The sequence below is a fragment of the Alternaria arborescens genome, assembly GCF_004154835.1.
Source record: "Alternaria arborescens strain FERA 675 chromosome Unknown contig_81, whole genome shotgun sequence".
Lineage (NCBI taxonomy): Eukaryota > Fungi > Ascomycota > Dothideomycetes > Pleosporales > Pleosporaceae > Alternaria > Alternaria arborescens.
In genome coordinates, this window is record NW_021167936.1 from 577 (window position 1) to 25,953 (window position 25,377).

The 25,377-nt window shown below is 48.5% G+C and overlaps 8 protein-coding genes across 8 annotated transcripts; 2 read left to right on the forward strand and 6 right to left on the reverse strand.

Moving 5' to 3' along the window:
* Positions 1-1,019: 1,019 nt before the first annotated feature.
* AA0111_g12462 (hypothetical protein) lies at positions 1,020-3,092 on the reverse strand (the record flags this gene model as incomplete). Its single annotated transcript, XM_028646444.1, has 4 exons — positions 1,020-2,161; positions 2,214-2,492; positions 2,547-2,693; positions 2,798-3,092. The coding sequence occupies 4 exons, from the start codon at positions 3,090-3,092 to the stop codon at positions 1,020-1,022; spliced, it is 1,863 nt and encodes a 620-aa protein (XP_028499925.1).
* Positions 3,093-3,801: 709 nt separating this feature from the next.
* AA0111_g12463 (hypothetical protein) lies at positions 3,802-5,574 on the forward strand (the record flags this gene model as incomplete). The annotated part of the gene is made up of 1 exon (XM_028646445.1): positions 3,802-5,574. One exon carries the CDS (start codon positions 3,802-3,804, stop codon positions 5,572-5,574), a length of 1,773 nt encoding a protein of 590 aa, XP_028499926.1.
* A 3,084-nt stretch (positions 5,575-8,658) lies between these two features.
* AA0111_g12464 (hypothetical protein) lies at positions 8,659-9,309 on the reverse strand (the record flags this gene model as incomplete). The annotated part of the gene is made up of 1 exon (XM_028646446.1): positions 8,659-9,309. The coding sequence occupies one exon, from the start codon at positions 9,307-9,309 to the stop codon at positions 8,659-8,661; it is 651 nt and encodes a 216-aa protein (XP_028499929.1).
* Positions 9,310-13,862: 4,553 nt separating this feature from the next.
* On the reverse strand, positions 13,863-15,719 carry AA0111_g12465 (hypothetical protein; the record flags this gene model as incomplete). Its single annotated transcript, XM_028646447.1, has 2 exons — positions 13,863-14,663; positions 15,180-15,719. 2 exons carry the CDS (start codon positions 15,717-15,719, stop codon positions 13,863-13,865), a joined length of 1,341 nt encoding a protein of 446 aa, XP_028499930.1.
* Positions 15,720-16,302: 583 nt separating this feature from the next.
* On the forward strand, positions 16,303-17,982 carry AA0111_g12466 (hypothetical protein; the record flags this gene model as incomplete). Its single annotated transcript, XM_028646448.1, has 1 exon — positions 16,303-17,982. One exon carries the CDS (start codon positions 16,303-16,305, stop codon positions 17,980-17,982), a length of 1,680 nt encoding a protein of 559 aa, XP_028499927.1.
* A 91-nt stretch (positions 17,983-18,073) lies between these two features.
* AA0111_g12467 (hypothetical protein) lies at positions 18,074-19,188 on the reverse strand (the record flags this gene model as incomplete). Its single annotated transcript, XM_028646449.1, has 4 exons — positions 18,074-18,324; positions 18,378-18,724; positions 18,797-19,026; positions 19,084-19,188. The coding sequence occupies 4 exons, from the start codon at positions 19,186-19,188 to the stop codon at positions 18,074-18,076; spliced, it is 933 nt and encodes a 310-aa protein (XP_028499928.1).
* Positions 19,189-19,893: 705 nt separating this feature from the next.
* Positions 19,894-20,714, reverse strand: AA0111_g12468 (hypothetical protein; the record flags this gene model as incomplete). Its single annotated transcript, XM_028646450.1, has 2 exons — positions 19,894-20,504; positions 20,561-20,714. The coding sequence occupies 2 exons, from the start codon at positions 20,712-20,714 to the stop codon at positions 19,894-19,896; spliced, it is 765 nt and encodes a 254-aa protein (XP_028499931.1).
* Positions 20,715-21,763: 1,049 nt separating this feature from the next.
* Positions 21,764-24,764, reverse strand: AA0111_g12469 (Alpha-glucosidase; the record flags this gene model as incomplete). Its single annotated transcript, XM_028646451.1, has 4 exons — positions 21,764-22,024; positions 22,082-22,153; positions 22,253-24,705; positions 24,755-24,764. The coding sequence occupies 4 exons, from the start codon at positions 24,762-24,764 to the stop codon at positions 21,764-21,766; spliced, it is 2,796 nt and encodes a 931-aa protein (XP_028499932.1).
* Positions 24,765-25,377: the final 613 nt, after the last annotated feature.

Consider the following 25,377-nt stretch of genomic DNA (forward strand, 5'->3'; position numbering starts at 1 on the left):
TTCTCGCAGAGTGCAACGTCTTTACTACTCTAAGCTGTCTAGTGTGCGTTGTTGTAGTGCTTCTATATTCTAATCTTGTTTGCAGTACAGAAGCTGCAGTCGCTAGTAATCCTGCATTAATAGACGTCTAACAGCTCGCCTAGCTGCTTAATTAGCGGCCCTAACAGCGCAGGCAGCTTAACATCTTGCGGTGCAGCAATCTGCTATTGCTAGCAGTGCTCTACGACGGATTTCCTCTCTTCGCTTGCTACGCTGTGCTAGTCGCGCAGGTGCACATTAACGTTCTATATGCCTATAGCGTGCTCCTTGCAGACTAGCACCTAATAGCGCTAGAGATAGCAGAAGCGCTCTTGCACGTTGTTAATTGTTATCTTGCATGCACGCGGTCGCTTGCGGTGCTGCGTTGCAGTTAATGTTGCAGGTAGCTGTGCGTTCTAGCAGAACTCTATGCTTAGCAAGTTAACCCTAAGATAACTCTAAGATAACCCTAAGTACTTCCTATAGTAGGCCCGATTTTATCGCGTAACCCTAACGCTATGCCTATTTTAACGATAATTGGGGGTTAAAAGACACGATGTTCGCCCCCTATAGCAGGCCCGATTCGATCGTGCAACCCTAACGCTACACCCGTTTCGACGATGATCGGGCCCTAACATCCGCGTCCTATAGGTTAGGTAATGGTTGCCATCTCTTCTAGTTTCTATTAATGATTCGTATTTGGGAGGACGTACCGTCGCCTCACCAGGCAAGCAACCGCCCCTAACACCACCCACTCATTCCGCAGTAGCACACTCACGCAATACGTGAGTTCAACTGTTCGCGACGATGCCTAGACACGCCGCCTACGATTATCACAGTTGCATCAATCACGCATCACATTGTATTGCGCACACAAAATGACAGCCTACACAGCTTCGCATTCGGCCTAAATTGACCACGAAAAAGAACAAACAACGCTTGGATCTGCTTATTGTCTATAAGTTGGGTCTAGAACTGAACGATATCTCTCCCTATCGCATCTAGTACTCGAGAAGAGGCAAGACCAGATGACTGTCATGCTCACCCCCCACATGAATTACATGTCTGCCTTTGTTGGCCGTGGTAAAACTTCCTCGCAAAGCCTCGAACTCAGGCAATCGCATATCATGCCCACTCACACGAAGCACCAACTTTTCGCCAGCTCCAAACTGAATTCCAGCAGCCCATATCCCAATCTCTAGCTTGACTACCTGTCCAGGAGAGATCTTCTCTTCACTCGTGTGCTTGTGATGCGGAAAGTTGTGCTTCGAGATGCTGGCGTCGATCTCTCGATGGCTAGCACGCAAGATTCCCGATGGTCCGACGTACTGTAGAGAGTTGAGAGTAGGCAGATCATGGGGGTCCACGATATCATCAATACCATCCCCTCCTACGGCTTTGAGCTCGGCAAATGGTATGTTGCAGTTGCGAAGAATGCGGCCATCCTTGTCGATCTTGCGCAGTATAACGAATACGTCAAGCTCATCATGATCTTGGCAGGACATGTAAAGCACAGCCTTTGAGCTTCCGATCAATCTCGTTTGCTTGGGAAAGGTGTAGGTGAAGCTTAATTCCTCGGGATCAGCATCAAAGTTTTCTGCCTTGGCATCGGATGCATAGGAAGATTGTCCGCCTTTAACATGTTCACACGAGGACTGGAGGGTGCCGTCTGTCGAGAGATGCAGGTTGATGTCTTTAGCCTCAGGTACAGGCCACGCAGTGAAAGGTAAGTCATCGACGTTTCCCTGTACAATGTCAGATCGGCTTCGGTGAGACTTGCTGTTGCTTGAAGATCCTACCTTGTTATAGCTTATGACTGAAATTCGTGCTCGGGAAGTTTGCTCCCACTTATTGTCTTGTCCCTTCATGTAGAAATCGAGGAATTTCTTGAAGTCGGCGATGGAATGCTTCTGGTAAAGATCATGCCACTCTTGCGTAGAATGTAGTCGTAGCCATTTCTTGTCGTGCCGAATATCCTCGAACCCTCGGAGCGACCCAACTGTGTGTAGTCCAGTCGACATGCTAGCCAGAACGTAGGTAGGGCATTGAATGGAGCTAATATCGGCACGCTTGTCCTGCCAGTACTCATTAATGGCAGGATATTTCTGCAACATAGTAATGACATCTTCACGCTGTTGGTTTCCTGTCGTTTGTTCAACATCATGAGTGAGATACAAGTTCTGTGAACTGCATACCGTAGAGAAAAGGATTGACGAAACCAAAGAATTGATAAGATGGAACACCGCCTCGACACAAGACTTCTCGATAGAGGTCACTGGAACCCTCAAGAGGCAATATGCATGTGAGGTGAGGTGGTCGCTCAGCTGCAATGAACCACTGCGTCATGGCGAGCCAGGAGTTACCAGCTAATGCGACTTTGCCAGTACACCACGAGAGTTGAGATACGTGCTCAACAACATCGTGGCCATCTCGACCTTCCGCTGTCCCTAGGAACCTAGAGTTTCCCTGAGATCCTGGTTCATACTTAGCGAGTGTATAAATTTCCAGGCAATCAACATTATACGGACCAAAAACGCCCCTTGCGTCGACGTTGACTACTGCGTAGCCGTGTGTTACCCACTCGGCAGGATCGAAGGCTTCGAAGCTTTGGAAGCCGGACACTGCGCTACGCGGTATTCCAGATCGGCCTGGGATAAGGTTGAGGTCGAAGAGTCCTTGTCGAATTTAAGCTCAAAACCGTAATATGGGTGTATCACAGGGCTTGCAGAAGTAAAGCGAAAGTCGTGACCTTAGAAGTATGGGGCGATGGTTCACTAACCTGAGCCGGATTTTCCATACGGTGAATAATGCACGATGGCGGGCACCGTAGATGTGTTGGCAGGGCGGAATACATCTGCACGTATTACGACTCCGTCGCGCAAAGGAATCGGTATGTCTTGTTCGAAAACAGCTTCTATGTCCCAGGCCCTGTAGTCGGGCTCTTTTTTGTAGCCAACGGGAATCACAGTGGTACGTTGATTAAGGCCCCCGTACCTTGCTCCAGGCTCGTTTGGCGGAGTCGCGTCGGTCTGTAGCACAGGGATTCTTCCGATACAAAACTCGCTTGAGTTCATTGCGACAATTTGAATGGAAAAGAAGAATTGGTTGTGTATGGATGGTCAAGCTGCTAGTGAAGATGACCCATGAGGCAGCAACAGTGTCAAGACGATATATACCTATACTAAGCGGGTCGCTCGCCGAGCGTTCCGCCATTTGTGGATAACAATGCTTTTGCTTCGTTCAATTGTTTCTAGCTCAAAACACCCGGGAGTGATGGGCGCCCTCGATGATGTGGCAGGAACGACTCAAACTCAACCTTGGAACTGTGGGGAAAGTTGCTGATGGCCCCACAGAGATGATTATGATAGTCACAATAAATCACAAGCCTTCTCCGCTGTAGAAGAGGGGCCGTATCTCAGGGTTAAACGCATCAATTCGCAAACAATGACTTGTGGGCAGGATGTGGGATCGAGATGGCGCCACTCGTGGTGGGCTCTACCTATTGTTGACGATTGAGGGGCATTCGGCCCTATTTATCTGGAAAGGCAGAATGTGGGACAGAATCGGCACTCGTTGTGACCGACCGCCGTTTTGACGTTCCATTGGACCGTGAGTGGGGTAGTGTGAGATCCCACATGCTTACCATATCAAGTTAGTACAGTTAGCAACAAGATTCACCCGTGCTGTAAAGTCCTTGTGTAGCCATTAGTCAATCTATCCTGCCGCTTTATCTTCATACGCGTCCCAGCTTTCGTTGTTATCCAACAATCTTACGAGGACTAAATGGCAAATCCCCAGCAGTATCCAGTTGTCATCATAGGGGGAGGCCCTGTAGGCCTTTCCTCCTCAATCCTGTTATCCCTTCGCAACATTCCACACGCGCTTTTCGAGCGTCACCTTAGCACTTCGATCCACCCAAAAGCATGCGGCCTAAACCAACGAACCGGCGAAATATTCCGTCAGATGGGAGTGGAACAAGAGATCATTGCCAACGGAGCACCTCCGAACACATGTTCCAAGACCGCATGGTTCACTTCTCTTGGACCTACTGGTACCAAGATAGTCTCGCGCGACGCATGGGGTGGTGGGAAATATGCTGAAGAGTATAGGACAGCAAGTCCTAGTCGATATGTCATGTTACCACAGATACGCCTCGAACCCATTCTTTCACGAAAGGCCAAGCAGTTGAATCCGAGCGGTGTGCAGTATGGTGCCGAAGTTACTGACATCGTGGAGAAGGAGGACTACGTGGAGTTACTGATTGAATACCGGGAAAAATCTAGACCTAGCGAGACTATACGGGCTTCGTATGTTATCGCTGCTGATGGTGGGCGTTTGGTAACAAACAAACTTGGAATCGAATTACATGGGGAGAAGGACATAGTCGACATGGTGACTGCACACATTCGAGTACCAATAGCTGCCAAACATCCTGAACCAGAAGCCTTCATAACTTGGTTCATCAACCCGGAGATGGGCGGAAGTATTGGGACTGGCTATATGTACCACCTTGGCCCATACCCCAACAACCCCGACACAGAAGAGTGGATGTTTGCCTGCGGCATCCTCCCAGACGACCCCATGCGATTCGACAATGACGCAATGATGAGTCGATTAAAGAAGAGCATCAATATTCCAGACTTGGAAGTTGAAGTCATGAGTTTGAGCCACTGGTCTGTCAACGCTATCTCAGCTGAGCAGTATCGCAGTAGAAACGGCCGCAGTTTCCTTGTTGGTGATGCGGCGCATCGCATACCGCCATGGGGTGCTCTTGGGGTTAACACTGGTATTCAAGATGCCAACAACTTGGTTTGGAAGCTAGCTTTGATGCTCCAGGGTAAACTCGGGAATGGCGACTTTCTGGACACATACGATGAAGAACGCCGCCCAATTGGAGAAAGAGTAGCGCAATCGAGCCTGGTTAATATGAGGAGTCACAACATGATCATGGACAAAGCCTTGGGTATCAGCAAAGATACTTCAGTCGCAGAGAACAAGAGAGCCGTTGAAATTCTGTTTGACGAAAGTCATCCAGGCTATGCTCAGACGCATGCGGATGTGCAGAGAGCGCAATCCATCCTCGATACAGAGTTCAAGGCCCCAGGGGCAGAGATAGGTTGGTTTTACCCAACTGCTGATATCGACAATGAGGGGCGGGATAACTTTCACGGTGGCCAAGTGGATGAGGATGGGAAGCTGAAGGTTACCGAATACTACCCTTCGACTATTCCTGGGCATCACTTTCCCCACATGTGGCTAAGGAGGGGAGATGATGTCGTTTCGTCCCGCGATCTTTTATGCTTGGACCGTTTCGTTCTCTTTACAGCAGACCCTACAACTTGGTACCAGGTCAGAGACGAGCTAATCCACGTTATTGCTATTAAGGGTAGGGACTTAGAAGATATTGATGGGAAATGGGGTCAGCTTTCAGAGGTAGGATGTAATGGAGCAGTTCTAGTAAGACCAGATGGTATTGTGGCTTGGAGAAGCAAGTCAGGTGGAGAGGACAATGTGAATAGACTCTATGCAGTTGTTGCACAGATATTGCGAAAGTAGTCTATACATATTAGGATCGAGGATTTTGCTGTCAAATCCTACCCTAACCTATAGGACGCGGATGCTAGGGCCCGGTCATCGTCGAAACGGGTGTAGCGTTAGGGTTGCGCGATCGAATCGGGCCTAATATATGATGCTACGTGAATCGACCCCTGATACATCCTAAACAGGTGATTTATAACGAAGACTCTAGAAGTCCCTTAGACTAGAGAAGGGGATACGAGACGCATACCGCTCCTAGAAGAGTAGCACGCGCTAGACCTACTTATAAGGTGCGCCTCGCTCTACAGATGAGGGCAGGAATTATTCTCCTTACGACCTACGTCTGTAGTCTTGATATACGGGTCGTCTCTTGCTATCCTTAGTAACGTGAAGCAAGTACTTGTTACAAGGTAACAAAGAATTGCTTCCTTTTGCCCGGGTCGCATAAAGAGAGACCATCGGGCGACCACGTCAGAAGGTAATGATCAACGCGGGGCGCTGATCACGTGATTGACATCACGCCAAGAACCACCATCAGGCGCTAGCATGCGATGGCAGCCTTGGTATGATAGAGGGCCATCAGGCTCGTCAGGCCAAGACTAAGGATGATAGTGATAGCAGTGATAGCAGACTAGATTACAATGAGTATATAGGAAGGTTAGATTTCATTATTACACTCGTTGTAGTCAACTCAAATAGTTCATCTCTCACACAGATTGTCAACTAGTTATTCTATCGTTTATAGAATCAGTATTGTTTATCCTTTAGTTACAACAATAACTCTTCTCTACCTAATCATTCTATACATTACCTTACGGACTACCGCTTTAGTCTACCTCACCTTAGTACAGACCGAGCCTAGAGAAGTATAGCCTAACCCCGTGTAACAGTACTATTGCCTACAGTTACGCCTTTACAGAATAATACAACTATTACCTCTAGATAGTGTACATCGAATATCTTTCTAATCCTATTGTTTAATAAAATACAGTACTTTTCTTTATATTGTTAAGTATGTATAAGCTATTGATATCCTTCATATTCTTCATATTCTCTTTATTCTCTTTTATATTTTTTCTTTTCTTTGAAGCTTCTCTTTTATTTGTATCTTCTAATTCAATTGCTTTTTAATTTACTCTTATTCCTCTACTTCCCTATCAGATCAGGCTACTGCGTCTTCTCGTAGAGCCGCAGCTAGAGACAGGTGCTCACAGCTGTAGCGATAGTATAACATACCTAAGAGAAGCGCCTAAGGTAAATAAGGAACTGCACCTTAACTAGCGTGTACCTTAACAGAGCTAGATCAGGTAGAGCGAGACATTCAACTCCAGCGAGGACGCCCTCTTCGGGGTAGAAGTCGAGCTAGCAGGCCAGCAACGTCGACGTCGTGTCAAGCACGAACGCCTGCAGCAGGGCTACCTTGAGCAGGGCTAGTGCCAACGGTGGCAGCTCGATAGCGCTGTGGTCAAAAATGAGGCGTTTGGAATACGCGGCAGGACTGGTTTTCATTAAGAATAGGTTGTGAAGGGTTCAGCGCGCACGACAAGATTTCCAGCACTAGTCGCAATGCGTTGCCTTGTTGCGTGGCGAATAGTCGAGACCATCAAGGTTTCCTGTCACTGCTGTCCGCAGATCGAAGGGGGGCTGCGCTTGATTTCGTGGACAACGATCACGAAGACCTCTCGGCGCAAATGTTCGATGTGATTTGTGTTGCGTTTACAGTACGCAATAAGCACTCGTCGAACGTATAATACCTGACAATATTTGTTCGTCTCCTGCCATGCCTGCACCCAACAAGCGGCACATACGACAAGTGTCTCCGTTGATGCGCGCCAGTCGCGTTGTTTGCTGGGGCGTGTCACGAAGGCATCCGCTTTACATGACAGATTGATGTAGACAAGGGGTAGTAGGAATCATGCGGTCCTTGCCGGCGTCAATCCTTCGCACCTCACTCCTGACACTAGATAATCTGTCTTAGAGGATATCATATCAATGTGATGTAACTCAGCTCGGCATCATCCGGCATAGCCTCGCCATCCATGATTCCATGTGTGAGGCAGTACCAATGACTGTGTAACCGTCTTCTCTCGGCCGTAATGCAACTGGATCGCCTGAACCCGTCAATACAGCGATTACATCCCTGACTGTAGTGTTCTCGAGTACCCAGCCTATGCGATTCCTTTCACTCAACATAAACCTCCGGCCGTTGGTTGTTCATGACACAGAGTAATCGAATTCGGCAACCTGATGATTCTGATGCGCTATTCCGAAAGGTGACAATGTTATCCGGGTCGTCCACTGATCAAAGAATCACAGCTCGCGAAATGAATGCACTCGTCCACCACCAATATTGCTGCCGCATAATGTCAGGGCCAGCGACTCTCTTGGTGGACTATGGTCGATACATTTCGTCCCTCCAGCATGAGGCCAATATTGAGCGACTTTTACTACAGTCTGCATCCTGCTTCGGTACGGCCCTGAAGTTGCCACTATCTGCTTCACCGAATCAACGATACTTCCGGCGATCCTCAATGATGTGATGTTTGTTCCAACCACAGAGTCAGCAGGCTTCAGACGGCGTGCTCTATACATACTGCTGAAGCGCATTTGCGTGTGCCATGTCAAGAGATCCAGATCGATTGGAATAGTCCAATCAGGTACCCAGATCGGTAGATGCAGCACGCGAGGTCGAGGTAAAATGCACATGAAGACCTTGGGCTCTTTGGTTTTCAAGATGAACGACAGAGCCAGCTTTGTGTACAAATCCTCAGTACTTTGGTGGTAATCAAGAAGGAGGGACAATCGCGAAGCTTCGGCAGCTGATAGCGTGAGCATGCCGTAGATTTTGTCTCGCGGGTCCTTCGACTCGTGGCCGCGCAAAAGACTAACGATGGGAAGTACATTGTTTGAAGATGGGGCGCCTTTGTTCCGCACATGCAAACGGAGCAGAAGAATGGTGAGAGGGGCTCTGAAGTTGTGTAACATATCAGCAAATGCTACAACAGTCGTTTGAAATCCGCCGACACCGCAGCAGCCACTGTGTTCGTTTATTCCTTGGACAGCCTGGAGGATCAGATCACCGTCCAAGACGCTTCTTCCACACTAGAATACGGGATGCTGTGCAAGAACCATCTCTTGTACGGTCCACATCCGGCCCCACCACGCGAAACTCGCGAAATGCTGTAATGCTTGGATGACTCGCCAAGACTCTACGTCCACTCCTTGTCCCGCAAGGGAAGGGGACAATGCGCGATTGACATGGAGCTCAGGATTCTGCCCAGCTATAGTGAAGAAATTGAATGCATCATTCACACCAGGCCAGGCCTCACTCAACCAGATCACTACCGTCTCTGCCTTACGAAAGATAGCACCCATGTGAGACACCTGATGGCCGCGCTCGTCAGTGTCGTCCTGATTGATGCAAACTGCGTCAACCCATAGCGTACGGGATCTGTCGGCGTGCCAGAGGTGCCCTAGGGCTTTGAATAGATTTGCAGTCACTTTCCATGGTTTTCCTTCGATCGTAATTGTTTGGTCGTTGTTGCGGTCACCCCAGATGTATGACAGAGCCTCGTACTGGATGGCAGGGTCATCCAGTGAGGCAATGCTGATATGACATGCAATGGCGTGTTCGTCGTCAGATGCTGCGTTCAAATGAAGAATTCTGACCTGATTTAAATCTTCGTCGAGTGGTGTGTACATCATTTCAGCCGAATGCGTTTCTTCGCTTGGCTCGTAGTGACTGGCAGACATGATGAAAGCCAGCAGACCACACGGCCGTGACAGTATACTTTGTCGCGAACGCTCGTATCGGAGCACATCAACATGAAGGCTACGTCAGAGTCGGGAGCTTTAGCGCTGCACGCGAGCTGGCGTGCACAGGCACTTGCGGAAAAGGCTGGGGTGCGGCAGCAGCTACACTAAATGGCCGCGTGACGAGCCAGGTCGCGTAACGAGCCACCCCACCATCCCAACATTGCGCGTCGTCCCAACTTCAACGCGTCATAACTCCACAACCATAGACCTAATTTAAGGAGCGATTGAATATATTAAATCGCGTAAGGCTGGAGATAGTTTCTCGTACCGCTAAGTTTTAAAAATATTCGGAGTTGATTAAATAACGCTGTTGCGGCGGCACAAGGGTTCGCAGGGCACCCGTGAAGCCAAAATAGCAAATTAACAACGACTTAACCTACAACAAGAGCAGGAGGTTGTTAGTTACATAGACAGAGCTACAAGAGATAGTCTACCGCCTACAGGTAGTATTTTGAAGAATTTCAGATCTGCTGTTGCGCAGCAAGAGGTCTCCAATAGCTAGGTTAAGCGGTTTCGCCGTCGTCATCCCGACAAGCTCATCACTAAATAGGACACCAGTATCAATCGTGAGCGTCACGTAGCTGACAGCAAGTATAAGTACGAGTTGTACTTTAACTTGCTACACTCCAAGATAGTAGAACACAGGATTAATAAGCGCAATACGTACAATATAGATAAGAAGGGCTTCTTTGTTAGTATTGCTAACTACAGAAAAAGGATCTTCTCTAAGGCAGTTTAGGAGGCGGGAGAGCGTACCTAGGCAATAAGGGATAGTAACAGAGAATAGATTACGCTGTTAGCTTGCGTATGCGCTTCTAGAGATGCACTGCCGCCTACTCTTATCTACTAAGGCACCTCTAGGGTTTAATTAAGCTAGGTTTACAACCTTCTAGAGACCTAAAACTACTAAATATTTGTATCTTACTTAGCTTTAGGATAGTCTAACAACAAGTTAAGTCTTGCTTAGCTTTAATAGGTGTTTAAACGTTATACAGCAGCTAAAGCTCGCTATTAATAGCTGTAAGGGGGCTGCGCTCTGTAGAGCAATCGCGAGGTATACAAGAGGTTGTATTTAATTAAGAACTAAGCTCCTAAGCTACGCAGCTATCTATATACAATGCTAGTTGCCTAAGTAACAATTAGGCTAATAGAATCTAAGTACTCGGGGTAGCACCTAGGTTCTGCGAGTAGACTGAGATTCTATTAAGGAGCTATCTAAAGGGCGTTCAGCCTATTACAATAGCGCCTTCTTATCTTTAACAGGCACAGTAGCTACGTTATACCTAAGTTTTTAGAGTTTTGTAAAGCTAAACGTATTATAGTTATAGTGTATCCTCCCTATTTAACCTACAGCTTGCAGCTGTTAGATGTAGTTCTTTTTAGGCCGCTTTTAAGTTACTACACTAAGTAGCTTACTTAACACCTCTAGCGAACCTAAGGCCTCTTAAAGATTACTAAATAGGACTTTTATTATTACTTTTAGCTAGCTTAGAGCTCTACAATAACTTACAATTTTATATTAAAGAGTTTTTAAGCTACAGGCGTATAGCTAATAGACGCAAGCTAGGTACTTTAACGCTTTAACAATAACGTATAATAATAAGATAACAACTTAGGAATTAGAGAGCAAAGCGACAGTAATAGCTAGCCTTAGCTGCGCAAAATTTTTAACGCTGCAGTAGCTAACAAAGCTAAAATTAAAGCTAAACAGCTATCCTAAGGCCTGCACTTGCTGCAGGTTAATAACGCAATTCTCTACGCTAAAAACAAAGAGCTATAGGCTAAACTTAACCTTATTCGAAAGCGCCTAATTAAGTCTACAACACTAACTACACGAGAAGGTAATAAGTAGCATAACGTAGGTGCATAGCAAGTGGCTAGGACAAGTAAGTAGCTAGCTTTTACTAAGACCCTACTAAAACTACAGCTACACACGACTGTACAGCACAGTTAAGAACAGCAATTAATATTTGTGATAGACTAAATTAATTAGAAACTTCTACTACATCTTGCTTGCATGTGCGCGAGTTGTGTCCTGCCTCGCCGCAGCGTCTACAGCGTCTTTGAGACGATTCGCCTACCTTAACACGCAACCTCTTCTTCGCCTTCTTCCTATTGCTGCGCGCTCTAAACTCCTTTAGAGTTGTTAGTTAAAGACTTTCCTTAACTATAAGAGTTCCCTCTTTCTGTACTCGCTTTCTTTTATACAATTTATGTCGCGTAGCAGCCTTGTTAGCTACTTTAAGCTTAGCGATACGCTTTTGCGACAATACTAAAGCATGCGCTATTATCTCTGCGCCTTTAGAGAGGCTTTTTACTGCCTTAACTATTAAAGTAGGTGAGCTATCTATATACCTCTAAAACCTCTTAAGAACTAGCTTTGTTTAAGACCCTAGTTCTAGGGTATTGCTTAGAGTTTGCGACTGCTAGAGACTGTCCTCGATAGTAAGTAACAGTAGAGTACGCAGGCGGACGTTAAGCGTTAATACTACAGTGTCTAGGTTAAGTAGAACTAAGCTAGCGCCTTAAAATCCCCCTAGGATATTGCCTTTCGTGATAGTAGCGTTAAAAGCTGCTTTAAAGCACGGCAAGAACTCTATTTTAGTAATACAAGTAATCTTGTTGTGCATTAGCTTCTTAGCTTAGCACCTATACGCTTTCTTCAACAGCGCAAAACACCTAACATTAAGCGGCTGCAGTAGGTGCGATAAATGCGGAGGCATGCAGAGGGTAATTATCTTCTTCTCCTCGCAGAGCTAGTAGAAATTAATCGAGTTGTAGCTCTTATAACTGTCGATAACTAGCAGGCGATAGCTGCTAACAACCCTCTTCTTTGTATGCTTGTTAAAGTGCTCTAGCTACTTAAGACTAAGCTTATTTATTGTCTACCTGTTCTTAGAGACCCTAATAACCTAATCCTAGAGCAGGTCCTCTTCCTTGTACTAGGCGGAGAGGTAGTGCTTGCTAGCAAAGATAATAAAAGGTAGAATTGCCTACTCTATCGCGTTAATGCCCTAAATAGCTGTAACCTACTCCTAATTGCCCTGCTGCACTGTCTTTAGCCGTCCTCAACGCTCTGCTGCTGTGACTACTGCTCTAGTCGATATTACGCCTATTATAAAGCTAGTCTTATTAAAGTTGTAGGTGTCTTTATCCTAGATGCTATACTTAGCTTTTATATTCTGTACTAGGCGGAACTAGCCTCCTATAATCTCAGAATCCTCGCAGAGAGCTCGACTATAGTCGTACTTTCGATTGAATTTGACTTTGAGCTCTAGGCGACGCTTCACGAAGTTTGTAGCCCACCTCTTGCTAACTAGGTCCTAGTTGCGGACCTAGAGCAAATTATTAGCCATCTCCTCAACGTCAGCGAGCCGAGGCGGGTATCCTTGCTCTAATAGCTTCAGAACATGTCGGACAATAGCTACCTCTTCTAATCCTCGAAGAGCTATTGAGTTAGGCATGCTATCGCGTCGATAGGGCGTTCCGGCACGTCGTCGTCTAAGCGTTCTTTCTAGCACGTTGTAGGCTTTAGCAGCGCGATATACAGTAAGTTTCGCGTCTTGTTTAAGAGCTTAAAGTGCGAGCTGTACTTGAGATTCTTTCTAGTCTAACAAGACGTTGTTACGTTGAGGCATCGCGAGGTAGGTAGAGTTTTAGTAGGGTCTTAGCAAAAGCCGGCCACTCGCTTGTCCCGGCCACTCGCTATGCACCTACGTTAGTAGAGCTGTATTCTACAGTCCTAAGAAGCTTACTAGCGAGCGCGCGCGCAAGGCCGCAGAACTAGACAAAGCCGCGAAGCTACAACTCTAAAAAGCTCGCGATAGAGAGATTAAAGCAGTAGAAGCAGCTAAGAAAAAGCGCTCTTAAGAAGCTGCAAAGTTAGCTTAACAGCAAGCTAAAATTGCTAAAGATGCAGAGGAGTAACAGCAGCGTAAGAAGAAAGCTGCCGCGCAGGAGCTTAAAAAGCAGCAACAACAAGCTGCAACCGCTTAAAAAAGTCGCGATACAGCAAATAAGCGTAAGCAAAAAGCCTTACCTAAGCTAGCAAAAAAATTAACAAAGCGTTGTCGTGCTGTTGCTTTATTAAGTTAGGTAGTTAAGAGTCCGCCTTAGGCGCCCTCCTTACCTAAATTTAGCCTACACACCCGCTAACTTAAGACGCTAGCAAGATACAAGTAGTGCAAACACTTTAGTAGCGTATATATATTAATACACCAAAAAATTCCACGATAATAGCTTTTGTGGGTGGCTCAATAACCTTATCTTTTTGATCGTCCGATCTTGGTGGGGTGGCTCGTTACGCGACCTGGCTCGTCACGCGGCCATTTAGTGTACAGTGCCCGTGCGCCAGATGATCACCAACGCCAAATGATCACCCCCAACAACTCAATGTAGTCAAAAAGATGAGGTTGTAGAGCCACCACAAATCGTAGTATAATTGCGCAAAGCTATAATTATACTATATACAGGTCTACGAAAGTTTTGGCTTATTCAGATAATCTTTTGGAGGGCGTTATCGGTCGTTGCCGTCGACTACGCGGTGGAGCAGCTTGTGGAACCCTTGCGGCTCCCACTACAGCTAGAGCAACACCACCACGCTTTTGACGCTTTGCAGCTGGCGTATGAGGTTGTGAAGCCTTGCGCTTACCCTTTTGGGAAAGTTCTATAAGCTTCTTGGTGTTGTTGATGAGCTGTTGGTGTTGTTTCTTGGCTATCTTTTCAGCCTCCTCCTCCCTCTTCTCATCCGCCCGTTTCTCACGCTCTACACGCTTCGCGGCTTTGAGTTGAGCCTCACAATCGCGAGCTGCTTTCTTGATCTCGGCTTGCTTGGCTTTTTGAAGCTTTTCAAGCTCAGCTTGTTGTTGTTGTTGTTGTATCTTGTGATCGCGAGCTCGTTTGACGCTTGTTGGTGACCACCAAACAGCTCCACCATGATACTCAGGATGATCCTCAAGCTGTAGGGTATAGGACTTGGTTTCCCGCCTCTTCTTGATGGCTAGGGACTCCCTGAGGCCTTTGAGTTCGCGGTGGAGGAGTGTATTTTGAGCTGCAAGGTGGTGTAAACTTCGTTGAAGCTTCTTAACGCCCTTGCTGCTTAAATCTCTCACCTCACGACGTACAATTGACTTTAGCTTAAGCCAATCCTCCCCGGAGAGTACAGAGGTTGAACTAGCTTCTGAATCTGACCCCTCCTTGGCAAACTTGTTGAGTACAACCGCTGGGTTAGGTGGGTGTATACTAGTTGCTTCAAAAGACCTCTTGATGAGGGGAGGTTTGAAAACCTTGATCTAGGACCTCCAGAAGAGCGGGAAGAAGTCTCCTTTGGTTATATTGAGTAATCCTTGGCTGTTTTGAAGGTATTGAGTCAACTCAGTTGAGTAAGCGTTTGCCAGAGGTTTAAACATCACCACATCAAGTGGTTGAAGCGTATGGGTAGCGTGAGGTGGGTAAACAGCCAATAGGATCTTGTGATCGTGGCAATAATTGATAAAGTCCATTGTAACATGAGATCTATGGCCGTCAAGGAGTGGTAATCGATACCCAGTTGAAGCATGCCGCCGGGTTTCTCTTTCAAACACCTCCTTGAGCCAATGCAACCCGATATCGTTGTTGCTCCAGCCAGAGGGTGATGACATAGTAAATACTGAGTGGTTTCCTGCTTGTACAGCATCAACCCAGCTAGTTTGTATAGCTCCGTTGGCTGCCTTGAAGATGAGAGAAGGACTCAATACGCTCCCATCCGAACAAATACACGCCACAACGGTGATCCACTCACTTGAGCCATCCTCAAGCGGTTGGCGTACCCCCTTTTTATCCCAACGTGCCTTAGAGAAGATACGCTTTGTTCTGCCAATTCTTCCAAGTTGAAACCCCTTTTCGTCCATATTGAATATATGGGAGGGTTGGACATTGTACTCCTCCACCTTTTCAACCAGAAGCTTGAAATACAAGCTGTACTTGGCTCCTGAATCGGCATTGCAACGAAGTTTGCTCATCCCCTTGCTGTAGCCAGAGATGAGATGGTTCGGATGACGTTGGAGGAACCGGGAAACCCAGGTTTCCGAAACCGCTTTACCAGCCAAATCTGAAGCAAAGCGTTGTATCATCTCCCTTGTAGGTGGCAAACGTCGTTCGGTAAGCGTATCGATGTATCGTACAAGCTCGGTTTCGTGTTGTGGATGGAGGGAGAGGTGCTTTACGCCATATGCCTCTGTTAGACCCTTGTGCCTTCGGGCGAGCGTACAGCGGTTGACGCCATACTTCTTGGCGAGTTGTTGGTACGAGAAATGTTCTCCTGGTTCGCACGATTCGATTTCTTGAATCGCTTCTTGAATCGGATCCATATTGGTTGAGTTGTGACGCGTTGAAGTTGTGTTGTTGTGGTGGTCGGGGTGATCATTTGGCGTTGGTGATCATTTGGCGTTGGTGATCATCTGGCGCACGGGCACTGTAGCAGGCTACTGTAATCCGTCCCGCGCCCGGGCCCCAGCCAGTGTGAAGGTGGCGCGACCCTCATCGCACCTTCCAGTGAACACCCTAGTCAACGAACAATCGCAATACAACTGATAGCCAAAATTACCCACGTTCACTCACACGAGAGACATTCTCTTGGCGTCGTTCCAAGTACTGTGGCCTGTGACCTAGCTTATCCGGTGCACGACGGCAAGTGCGCAGGGCGCGCACAGATACAGGATGTGTTAGAACGCCCTGACCAGCATCTACAATCTTTTCTAAAGGTCGCATACTCCTCAATATCGCGATCATACCATTGCAACCATGCCAATGACAGGGAGGCATAGACGCGCGAGGCAAAATAGCTGCTGGACGTGCAAGCTACGTCGCAAAAAATGCGATGAAATACAACCGGCCTGTGGAGACTGCGATAGTCTAGAGATTGACTGCGTCTATGGATCGAAGCCACACTGGATGGATACTGACGAGCAACAACGACAGAAGGCCATCTTACTCAAAGAAAAAGTGAAACACAAAGCAGCATTGAGGCGAGAGAAATCCACCACGGCCACCAACCGAACTGCACAAGACGAAGCTGTCCATCAATTCAATACCATACCAGATATCGTGGTGTCGAAGCGCCCTTCGTCGATCGATCTCGCGGATTCTGTTGTACCTAACGAACAGACATCGGCCTCAACAAGCATCTTGACACCTCCCGTCATGCCCGTGCCGTTTCCCTTTTCTCTACTATCCAGCGATATACAACACTACCACTACTCTCAACCCGTGCAGGAAAACTCACCCATCGAAGCAGACTTCATCAACAAGTACATCGACTTCGTCTTTCCAGCACTCTTCCCCTACTACCGACCATCCCTTTTCGACACGGGCCGGAGCTGGCTCCTGCAGCTACTGGGAAAAAGCCGCATCGCACATCATGCCGCTCTCAGCATATCGTGTTACTTCTTCACTATGGCACTCATCGATTTGGAGGGTACTTCTGGCGATCATGCCGAATGCAGAATGTTGCGTTGGGACGAAGTTGAGCGACATGCTGAGAATTGTTTCGATAGCCTAAGGAAGGACATACTAGCTCTCGATCTACACACGCAAGACATCGAGCAGTTAGCCAGGGTTGAGACCTTGGAAAACATTGTTCACCTCCTCATCTTCGAGATGGCACTGAGCAAAGCCGCTCCTTCGAATTCTCATCTTTCGCCTGCGTACACTTTGCTCAGACAGATCATGGGCTGTGATCCGTCGTCTCACGAGAACCAAATGCAGTCAGGAATCACAACGGTTCTCCTACGAATCGAGCCCCCACTCTGGACTAACCCTGCCGATGGCACTCACATTTGGTCGCCTGCCCAAGCTGGTGTCAGATTCTGTGCAGCGTTATTGATCTTCGTCGATATTGTAGCAAGTATCGCTCTCCAAGAACCTCCAACACTTCTTCCTTATCACTCCACACTCCTCGCCGAGAAGGACGTCGGAGTTAGTCTCCCTAGCGATGCCGAGATTCACCTCTCCACCGTTATCGGATGTCGCAATGGCGTCATGAGGTCAATCGCTGAGATATCGATGCTGAATGTTTGGAAGAATGAACAAATCGCTACGAACAGCCTAGATGCCATGAAAGTCGTTGATCGCGCCTCGCAAATCGCTCACTCACTCGAAAGCGACATAATTGAGATTGAGAACGAGAAGATCACAAGATCTGCGTCTGACTCTCACACCCGCGGGCCGCTTGATCTAGCTCTGAATCCCTCCTCGTCTTCTACTCCAACGCTAATATGGGCCCGTGCAGCACAGCTGTACCTCACAGTTGTCGTATCTGGTTGGCAATTGCTTAGTCAAGACATCAGGACCAACGTTGGCCATATCATCGTATTACTCGAAGATGTCCCGGCGTACCAGCTGCGCGCACTCGTTTGGCCGATATGCGTCGCTGGTTGTCTAGCCCTAGAAGAAGAGACGACCTTTTTCTTGGGACTTTTCGCGGGTCTAGGCAAGGTTCACACAGCTGGAACATTAGATGACGCACGCCAAATCATGGTAAAGGTATGGGAAAGAAGAGAAGCGCCGAACATGATCAGCTGGAATCTTGCCTCTTGTTTCAGTATACTGGGGTCTCCAATTCTACTAGTCTAGCTACAATGTAATTCCACATTAAAACCGTAAAATCGAATCTCGTCCATCACGATACGCTGCGTTCGTTCTCGCAATGCAGAAGACGAACAACTCATTTTCCTTTCCAGAACCCAACAAATTCCTCCACACTCGTCGGCTTTATCTCAGGAAACTTCTCGTTCAAACTTCCTTCATGGGGAACAAACATAATTCCATTCACAGCCCACAGCCCGAACTTGGCCAAGAGGCCGACAAGTAGCGGCTTGGGGAAGTTCGGGTACAGATGTGGGTGAGTAGGCAATTCGGTGATCTCGCCGCGTGCAAGCTTCTCGACAGGGTCGAAACTCACGGTGAATTTTGAACCTATTGTTCATCAATACGTGGTTCGTGGTTTGGGGAGGAGGCGAAAAGCATACCGCGGGCTTCTTCAGCTAACTGCACGAGGCGAGTCAAAGAAGTGTTCTCGCTGTAGCAATGCAGCGCTTCTTCCCAATGTTTCAACCCCATGGCTGCGACTACAAATCTTCCCAGGTCTTGCGTGTACGTGAAGCTTACGGTCTCATCGCCTGTGTTACCAGGGAGCGCTGCTGTCTTGTGCGCCATGTCCACGAACACAACGAGAGGTGTGAGGTAGGTGGGTACGTGCGGCATACCGTAGTAGTCTAAAAAGAGGCCGACGTAGAATTGCGTCCATTCCAGTCCGGTCTTGCGAACGGCGGCAATACTTGGCTCCCGAAGGCCGTTGAGTTCTAGCTGGAGGGATCTAGCAAATAGTTGTTAGGCTAGAAATCCTGAGTGCAAGGAAGGAGGGCGTAGTTAGAAAGGGGGTCCGTACGGTTCGTCCGGCGTAGCATTGCCCCAGTTACTTACTACGAAGCGCTTGGTACAGGAGGACTTGTCTGCAGCTGCAATGAAGTTCCTCTCTGCCTGTGCAGCTTCAGGATCATACATGACAATGGTTGAAATGATGGTATGGATATTGCTTTTCTCAAGCGTTTTGGTGAGCTCTTCGACGTTGGTGTAATCGACCGCGATGACTTTGGCAGCGCTCTTGCCTTCCGGAACCTGCATATTGATTGGTACCTATGGTTTACTTGCTGATATGGAAGTATGATCACGAACCTTGCGAGAGATTACAATGACCTCATGACTGCCTTCTGCTAGAAAAGTGTCGACGATTGTTTTACCGACAGAGCCTGTCCCTCCGATGACTGCTACGGTGACCATTTCGTATAACTGTTCTTGAGATGATAGAGCAGATACCTATCCTAGAGAGAATATAAGATGTTGATGCGACGAATCTCAGAGAGATGATGCGATGATGGCAGATGCTAATCTGGCTGGTATCCGCTGGTGCTGATGCCGAAGGTGGGAAAAGTACGAAATCTACCTCTTCTTATACACGCCTCTCTGACAATCTCCGGCGCAACGTAATCACCGTCGCACTGAAGAAAACCTGCATTTCCTAGCATCTTTGAGGCCTGAAGAGTATAAGTAGCTGGTTAAAGAGATCGTTTGGGGTTAGGCGCGCGGCCAGAGTTGGTGGCGGCAACGCTAGCCTCGATTGGAACACCCGCGCGGGCTCTGGATGTGGAATCGCGCAAGGCTGCACCTTATTTTGCGCGATCCATCGTCATTAGTGAAAGTTGACGGAGTTGTCGGGCACCCGATCTGGAGACGTCGACTGTAAACGATCGATGCGTGGTGCTTGATTTTCTTGGCTGTTCTTCCCGTCCTAAGAAGCGTTGCGCATGAGCCGATTCCAGACACCGTTCTACCTTCGAATTTAGCCACGCCTCGGCCTATCTTTTCGAATTGTCTCCAGTCTTCCTGGTCATGTAAGTTGTCATACGACTGAAGACTAGAATCACGAGCGTGGCTCTTTTATTGTTATATTCATATGATCGCCCACTACAGCAAATCTCTACTCTCTTACAGCGAACCCGCGAGCTCTCGTGGTGGCGCCTGCGGTGAATGATGTCCCTGCGACCACGCTGTAGCCTCGCTGTACGGACTATTGAATTCGTTGCCTGTATGATGCGCGACCGCAACGCCGGCTGGCTTGCTGTACTGCTGCGATTCTGGCTGGTAGCTCAATCTTGCGTTCAGGTCCTTCATCTTGCGATGGTTGCGATAGAACAAGTATGCTGCGGCCGCAACCAGTATCGCACCCACACCTACGCCAACACCAATGCCGGCCTTTGCTCCTGTAGACAGGCCGCCGTCGTCACCTGTGGGGCCGGTGGCTGTCGGGTCTGTAGATGTTGATGTGGGAGCTGCAGAGCTTGGTGTTACGCTTGGTGCCGGTGTCGTGGAGGGGGTTGTTACAGGGTCCTTTGCCGCAGTCGAAGACATCGCCATGATTGATGCGCTATGGGTAGGATCAGAAGTAACACCTATTGTCGCACCAGCAACACTTCCAATCCCACTTGCGAAAATAGCAAGCTGGCAACCAACGGGTTTGCTCCAGTCGTTAAATTCCTGCGAGAGCTGGATCGGGCCCCAGCGTTCCGTTCCATTCTCGTTGATATTCCTCCTAAAGTCTTTGAACCTTGTCAGTCGAGCGCAATCACCAACAAAGGCTTGTAGTTTGACTCACTATAGCCCTTTCCTCCCGCGACACCCTCAGAGCAATTGATCAGCAGCAGCTCCGCGAATGTTGACCACCAATACACGTCCACCTGATCATTGTAATTGATGTTGAGGTGGTCTTCCTCAAGCGGGTAGTAGAAGTCGCCCCTCTCTGTAGACATCTTCGAAAATATCGCGTCGTTGTCGTCCGGTATGGGGTGGATATGGATGCAGTTGTGACTCTAACAAGAATCTGGAAAGACTGTCGTACGTGCGGCAGCTTTGTACAACGTCATAATCAGCCCATCTCCATGTTGCGAATCCTTCGGTGCCCTTCCAACGTGTCTCTCGCGGCCTGAGTCAAGACAGTACGAATCACGATGCGAAGTGGCGCAAAGCTGGGAGTGAGGGTTGCCCGAAACGGCCCCCGATCTGCGCACAGCCTGACATCCGGATTCAATTTTATTCCTCTACTACAAATCAGATCGTACTTGATGCAATGACAAGGTCACTTGACATGTGGTGTGTCTTGTCGTTGACGACATGCGGGGTGGTTTGAATGGTGTAATGGTATCGGTGAGCGCACAGCCTGATGCGCAAAAGAAACCTGTGGCTGATAGAGCCGTCTTGCAAAACCATGACAGCTGTCGCATGCCTCTGGGAAGGTTCACTCTGGACCCTGATGATAGACGAGGTTTATTCACTCACGATCTCGGGTCTATCATGACTAAAGGATGAGCTGACGGCCAGTGTGGCCTTCATCCATTTGGTGTTGAGTCTGACAAGGCTGTTGTCGGACAAGAAGGCTGAGCCGCGGCATAGTAACCGAGAATCTTACATGCGCTGCGCCACGTGCTTGACAGACCGCCTCATTGGGCCTCTATATTCTTGGACGTACCTTGGTCTCGTGTCGAGGAGGCCTGATTCATATGGCACCAGAGTTTATTGGTCCCACGAGTGCGTTGACGGCAAGCGCGGTACTTCGTGCGAGCATCGACCGACGTATACAGAGCTGCTCATTCTCTACCTATGCAGGCGGTTTGCAACCCATTTATTCATGCGGTCATACACATACGAGTTGTGCTGCGCTCTTGGTATCGCTATTTGCAGCTAGTGTAGGTACATGACATCAGCGCGGCAGTTTACACAAGCCTTAGCCGATGCACATTGGCCTGTCCACCTTTTGGACATTTCTTTCTGTGTTGTAAGTCATCACGGAAGACGAGCAGACCTACATAAAGATGATAGATAGGTCTGCATGGAACGCCTTAGCCACATCTTCCAGCCCCGTCACATGCATGGCGCCGTTGTCGCTTGCGATTTTGACGTTGCCCGAGTCTACATTTCTTCCCCCAGACATGATCTTGATAGTGCTACATTTGGCAAGACTGTTGTCTTGGAACCAGCCAGCGATCGTAATATTGCCTAACGCATTGGTGTCTTGGTAGGAGCCAGTAAGTGAAGTAGTGAAGGTGGCGTTAGAAAACGAGAACTATTCGCAAATCAGCGATCCATTTCACGATACGGACAGTTTCGAATTCGCACGTACCTTGATCTCCTTGATGTCAGTGGGTTCCTGGTTCACACCGTCGTCAAGGTAAAGCTCCCGTTCGGCTTCCCGCTAACCGTCGAGCGCGACTAGAATGCTCCACGGGTTCATCCTGGTGGTTTTGGTCGTATTCCCAGGCTTCTGACTTGCGATAATGCTACCACCACGCACGTGTACTGGGATGTGCTCAAGCGGTGCATCTAATGTTACATTCTGCCCTGGCTGGGCGTGCACCTCTTTGAGCGTATACCAATTGTACCACCGTGTATGTGGCGCATCAGGGAACACTCCTTGTGAGACGCGCAGCAGAGGAGCTAGTACCGGCGTGATCAAGATGGAAGGTCCGAGCGTGAACTGATTATCGACACTTTTCAGCGACTCGTCGTCAGGAAAGTTCCATGACAACGCGCGCAACACTGTTTCACCGCGCTTGTGCGCAGCATGAAAGAGTGTGTATTGGTAGGGCAAGAGACGGAAGCGCACATCCATCACACGACGAGTGGCTTCTGCAGTAGTCGCCCACCTGAATGCTTCCTGCGCAATTGTGTTGCGAGAGTTGTGGTTGCGATATAGAGGGAAAAAAGCACTGAGCTGCATCCATCGCGTGCAGAGCTCCATGTCTGCATTTCCGTTGAAGCCGCACGTCTCAACACCAAAGTACGGAATGCCAACTATGCTGAAGGTCAACGCTTGAGGAATGGTCATGTACATGTTACCCCAGCGCGAGTTTGTGTCGCCGCCCCAGTGGCCAGTTATAGCACCGGAGCCGGGTGATGTTGATCTCGCGATCCAGAACGGACGTTTTCCTGGGAACACAGATCGGAGCGCGTTATAGGTTGCTTTGCCGGAGACATAGCCGTAAGTGTTATGCAACTCGTACTCGGTCGTGTTGTATCCATCATTGTGCGTGGCGTAGGGAGCAACCGCTTGACACAGGAGTGTGTGCCCTTCGAGAGTCAGGTTCAAAGCATAGGGCGGGAATGTTATGTTCCGGACGCCGGGAATCGCTGAAGTAAATCCCACAGTGGCCGTGCCGACAGTTGTGGTTGGCGTGGGGTAAGCTGATGCTTGCGACGCGCTTGCTGCGCTCGCAGACGCTGCTTCGGTCGCGTTTGTTTGGTCAAAAGCTTCAGGATAGTCGTAGTTGATCTGACCAGGCTCTCCAGGCAGCTTGAAAGGCACGTGGATTGGATTGTCCGCAAGTCTCCCTGTCCTACACGAGCCAGTGCACCACGATGACAAGTCAGAGATGTCGAGCCACCAACCATCAAATGGAAGCTGATCATGATACAACTGCATCTCATTCGTCCAAAAGTTTTGAGTCGCGTTATGCAAAAAGTCGGGCCACACGCTGAAGCCTGGCCACTGGATGCCGATGTAGTCATCTGTGTGCCCTTCTCCATGCTTGATATAGAGATCAAGTGCTTTTCTGCGATTGTAGGTAGGATATGCGTCAGTACCGTTGCATGGTCCCGGCACATGCACGTTAGAATCCAGAATAGGCATCCAGTACTGACCGTTTGCATGCAACTTGGCGAGGAACTCCGTGCCTTCATCGATGGGATAGGTATTGTTGTCGTGAGTGAAGATGCCATACTCAAACAGATAATCCAAGTCGTTCCAGATAGCTTCGAGTTGAATATTCGCAGCCACATATCCATCGATAATCTCTTGTAGAACAGTCCAGTTCTGGTAGCCCCAACGAACTTGATGGAAACCAAGCGCCCAGTAAGGCTGCATGACAGGTGTGCCAATTACACCAAGCTGCTGCTGCGCCAGAGCCTCCGTTGGCGAAGGACCACTGAAGAAGTAGAAGTCGAAGCTGCCACCGATTGTCCGGTAGATGATACGATCCGGGCGTAGAAGCCATTCTTGACCGTGGAGGTTGCGACCGTATACCACGTGAGACTTGGAAGACTCATTATTGTAACGGGTCTCGAAGTAGACTGGGTGTGTGCTGTGCATATTCGCATCGATTGGTTGATCGTTCATCTCATTGTATTGATTCCAGAAGGTTTTCGTGTACTGGTTTGGTAATCGAAAGCTTCCACGTATCGCCTCCGGCAGTCCATAGACATTGTACTCTGGCACCATGTTTGTGACTAGCTCGAGGAATTGGTCTTCGAACACGATCTTGTGGCTGTAGGTGTCGAAAAGCGCCTCACCAGTCTTTGCACGCTTGACCCGAAATTGGAAGGTAGGATCATTAGTCCACTCGAACCTCAAATCACTATTGCTAGCAGTAAACCCATCAGAGACACTGCCACTAGGACTGAGAGACTCATCCAAGATGTACAAGGATCTATTCGATGGGGTAACATATTTGGGGTAGATCTTGACGTTGAGCTGAGCAGCATTCTGGTACTGCACTTCAAGGACAAGGTCTGAAATCTCGTTTCCGTACGCATCGCATGCAGGACCGGCGAGAGACAGGTCTGCAGTGATGGTGTTGTCGGAAGTAACGATGTTAGCGGCTTTGTATCCAGGGCAAACTCTTTGCGCATCTGGCGCATCTGGGTTGATGATATTGGGTGTGATACTGGGTGCAAGGTTGAGTGTAGATGCTAACGTTGATGTTGGTGGCCATGTGTTTGGACCAGGCGGCTGATCGAGTGTGGTTTGGCCTAAAGGTATAAGACTCTCGTTCAAGTAAATCTCGAAGGGTGGGCATACCTGAGGCCATAGCGGCCAATACAAGAGCGAGACACGTTCACATCGTACACGAGTCAAGTGGGAGAGAAGTGTGGATACGTGGAACACTCGATGTCTGCCGACTGATGTAACTTCCTGGAAAGACTGTAGCCTGTGACATGCAGCTGTCAAAAGACGCCTATGCTTCTGGTCCAAACCTTAAATCTAGACACCATTCGGGTGTCGATCATGCTGGCCGTCGGCTTGACGTATGTGAAAGATGCGAATTCGAATTAGCATGATGACCTTCCCCTATACATCAAGATCCGTGTTTGCTAGATAGTTGCCGGACATTTCTCCGGCTTAACGTGTGGCCACTGCACAGACGAATACATAGGCTGTCCCCGCATCTTGTGCTGCTTCCGAGAGCCTTAGTCAGGTACTAAAGCTAGGTTGAGCGACGCCGGCGGGATAAGTCGATGAGACACAAGCTCTTTGTGATGTTGAGAGGCCGTCTCGATGGAAGATCGACTTGGTTGCTCATGTAGACGAATCATGGCTTGGGAAGGTCAAGCAAAGCTTGGATGAACCAAGCTCGGCTATGTACATCTTAGCGTCTCTCAAATCTAGACACCGCTCATGACGTCAACCACGGCTCTGCGATC